This window comes from Glycine max, chromosome 19 (genome assembly GCF_000004515.6).
Source record: "Glycine max cultivar Williams 82 chromosome 19, Glycine_max_v4.0, whole genome shotgun sequence".
Lineage (NCBI taxonomy): Eukaryota > Viridiplantae > Streptophyta > Magnoliopsida > Fabales > Fabaceae > Glycine > Glycine max.
In genome coordinates this window covers 40,624,726-40,628,109 of record NC_038255.2, presented here as the reverse complement: position 1 = coordinate 40,628,109, position 3,384 = coordinate 40,624,726, and the positions used below count along the sequence as shown (strand labels likewise).

The 3,384-nt window shown below is 31.4% G+C and overlaps 1 protein-coding gene across 1 annotated transcript; it reads right to left on the bottom strand.

Annotated features, from left to right (window-relative positions):
• Positions 1-224: 224 nt before the first annotated feature.
• LOC102665140 (uncharacterized) lies at positions 225-530 on the bottom strand. Its single transcript, XM_006604301.4, has one exon. It carries the CDS (start codon positions 528-530, stop codon positions 225-227), a length of 306 nt encoding a protein of 101 aa, XP_006604364.1.
• Positions 531-3,384: the final 2,854 nt, after the last annotated feature.

The window sequence follows — 3,384 nt, the reverse complement described above, 5'->3', positions numbered from 1 at the left end:
GAAAACTGAAAGTCCAATAGCAGCAACAAGGTGAATCTAACATGAATAGTTTTAGGTTTTAGAACTAACACAATGCTACTCTATACATCAGTTAAAGCTATGTAACCTTTCCCCAACATTTGTATCACTTGGCTAGCCAAAACAGAGCATTTTATCAAGTTCTATACTGACTTACAATGTTTGTGTTAGAATAGAATGCATCATCTGATCCGAGCCATTTTGATTCATTTACTTGCATCCCCTTCCGGTGCTGGTGCTGGCTTTGGTTCTTCAGGTGGAGGAGGTGGAGGTGGGAGTCCTCCATCAATGCAACTTCTACACTTCTTTTCAACCCAACCTTCTATGTCATTCTCCCCATTGCCCCCAAAGTGCCTTCCACCACACAATCTAGCAATCATTCCTGCAATGACACCAACTATTGTGATCACTGCTATGACCACCACCAGTGTCTCAATTGACCTATGTGAATAACGGTTTGGTTCCACCACTTTTGGTGGTGTCTCTACAAAGGGTTGCATTTCACTCCCCATCTTGAACAAAATGATTCTGCTCAACACAACCCTGAAGAATGAAGATGAATATGAACTCTTGATTGGCCTAGTTGAAAAGGGTGAGCTATTATGGCATATGATAATATGATTTATTGCAAATTGAGAAATAAGAGAAAAAAATGGGGGAAGTGAGACTGCACAAAGTTGGATTCTGATTTCCGAATATAGAGGATAGAGTACACAGTAATAGTGTCAAAGTGAGTGGGGTATCATTAACTACTACTGATAACTTAGAAAAAAATGGTGTAGCTATAAAATAGGATTCCAATTGTTATGAATACATGTCATTTTTGTCTTTGTTGCTTTGGTCCTTTTATGTTATAATGTTGCATTTCTTTTTTGTTGGTCTGCTTTATTTGACTGATATCCTCATAAAATAAAAGCAGGTGTGACTTTTGAGGTGCAAAACATAGATGAAGGCCAAAAGCTTCTGACTCCACATTAACTCAATTAATAATATATAGTTTGAAATGGGACTTGTAGCTTGTCAGAGGTGGGGGTCTTGGATTGCATTGCAATTTGCAACCTCACCCTCAAATTATTTGATTTCTCCTCCCAAGTTTGTTTGTCCTTTGTGATGTCACATGTTAATGTTCAATCTGTGAGTCTGTGATCCCCCAAAGAACCTGGTGATTTTGTTTGTCTTTCATCTTGAAATTTTCCCTAGGCTTTTATTTTTTTCCTGACTACTATCGTGTCTCTTATATGCCTTTGCAATTTGAGAGTTATGAGCTCTGCATTCCCTTCTGTGCTTCAAATTGGGTGGTTTGTCAAGTTGTGGAAACTTTAATATGTACGTTCACCTGAGCAATGAAGACTAGTTATTAAGACTAGGGACATCCTTCAATGTGACTCATCAGACACCACATCTTTATCATCTGCCAACTCTACAGCTTGGACCATGGACCATCCTAATTTGCTAAAATGAGAAATATTTGTGGTAGTATGAAGATAAAGATGCACAGTGTTTTTACTTTTTAATATAAAAAAAAGAAGTATATTTTGTTCTCTGTAATGCCCATTTTCATTTTTGTTTTTTGGGTAAATGTAATAGCCTTTTTATAAGGGGGTATGGTAGATGACACTTGTATTATTGTACCTGTCACTGTTTCAGGCATTAGTATGTGCATGTTGATTGCTTACAACTTTATATGGCTTAGACTAGAGGCAGTTTTGAGAATGGAGAACTTTGCGGTTTTTAAATTATGATATGACACATGTTGCTTCCATACTTGGATATGATTATAGAAGTGAAGAGGCTGTTGTACATTTAGTTTAGTCTGTAACTTTATTCCTCCACTGTTTAAGCATCCCTTCGACAGAGTATAATAAAATAAAATGAGAGTGAATTAAGATAAAAAATTTAAATTAAAGTAGAAGGTAAAAATGTAAATTTGACCGTATTTTATTATTTATTTCATCTTTTTCAATTCTATTTCACAAATGAAGGGTTCCTAATTTTATTTTTTTTTGAAAGGCACGGATCCTAAGTTTTGCTGCTACTTTATTGAAACAAAATAAATAAACAAATACGCATTTCATTCCTAAAAAAATATAAGCATTATCAGATTAATCTGATAGTAGTATTTATAAATACTACATCAATTTATGATATTGAATTGGCCTTTGAAGTGAGACAAAATTAGTCTTTTATGACATTGTTGTAATATTGAAAAACATAGTAATGTCTTTAAGAACATAAAAGCAATTTATACACTAATAAATAACATTTCCTTACTATACACAAACATAAAAAACAAAAAACAAACTGCACAAACTGTCCAGTGGGATTAGATGAATCACTTCCTGTTAAAAAGAATATGAGTTGACAACAATGCCAAATTAAGCATTCAACAATAATGAATATTAAAGAATCAAATTGATATCACATATTGTTTTGAATAACTAATCCGTTGTGTTTATGAACTAAGATTCGAATTTAAAATGGTTAAATTTACTATATTGATCAATTTTTGTAATAAGTTGAAAACAAATTTTGAGTAGATGTTCATACCTGGACATATGCATAGAACTATATTAAATAAATCAAATAAATGGAGGATTACTTTGAGTAGTTATGGACTGTTTTAAGCAAAGTTAAGCCCATGCAACATAACGCAAACTGTTATCAGGATTGGTTGGAGGACATTACTTCCGGCACCGTCTCTTTCTATTCATTGCATCATGCTTTAAATATTTTCATAACTTTTATTTTAAAAATATCATTAGGCATAATTAAATGTTTAAATTTAAAAACACATTGAAAACACTTTCCTAAAAGTTAACTTTAAAATATATTGAAAATTATTTTAAATATTTAATTTCAAGAAGAATATCGACCTATCCATTTATTTAAATAACAATATTTCAAAATAATAATTAAAAATAAAAATGTGATTAAAAAAAATAGTGCAAAAACAACACCTAAATCAAACACCCTCGCGCGCTAGCCGTTTGTTCAGAGTTCAGACAGTCTAGCTGATGTTGATCAAAATTAGGCTGACCCATAAACGGGTAAACATTAAAAAAAAAAAAAAAAAAAAAAAACACTGAGCCTTTTATTCTAGTTTGGCGGCAAATATTTCTTCAATAATCAGATTATTTAACATTAAATAATTAATTCCATATTTAATGCTGTGTATAATTTTCTATCTTTATTTATTATCTTCTTTTATATACACTTATTTTACAAATATATCTTTTAAAATCACTGGAGATAATAAAAATTATCTCATAAAAATTATAAAAACAAAAACATTTTTGTTATTTTAATATTAAGAATCAATATCTTCTCACACAGAAGAGTTTAGATTTTAAAAATAGATAATGTTGA

Coding starts and splice junctions, on each gene's coding strand:
- LOC102665140 (XM_006604301.4), bottom strand. CDS start 530: ATGGGGAGTGAAATGCAACCCTTTGTAGAGACACCACCAAAAGTGGTG.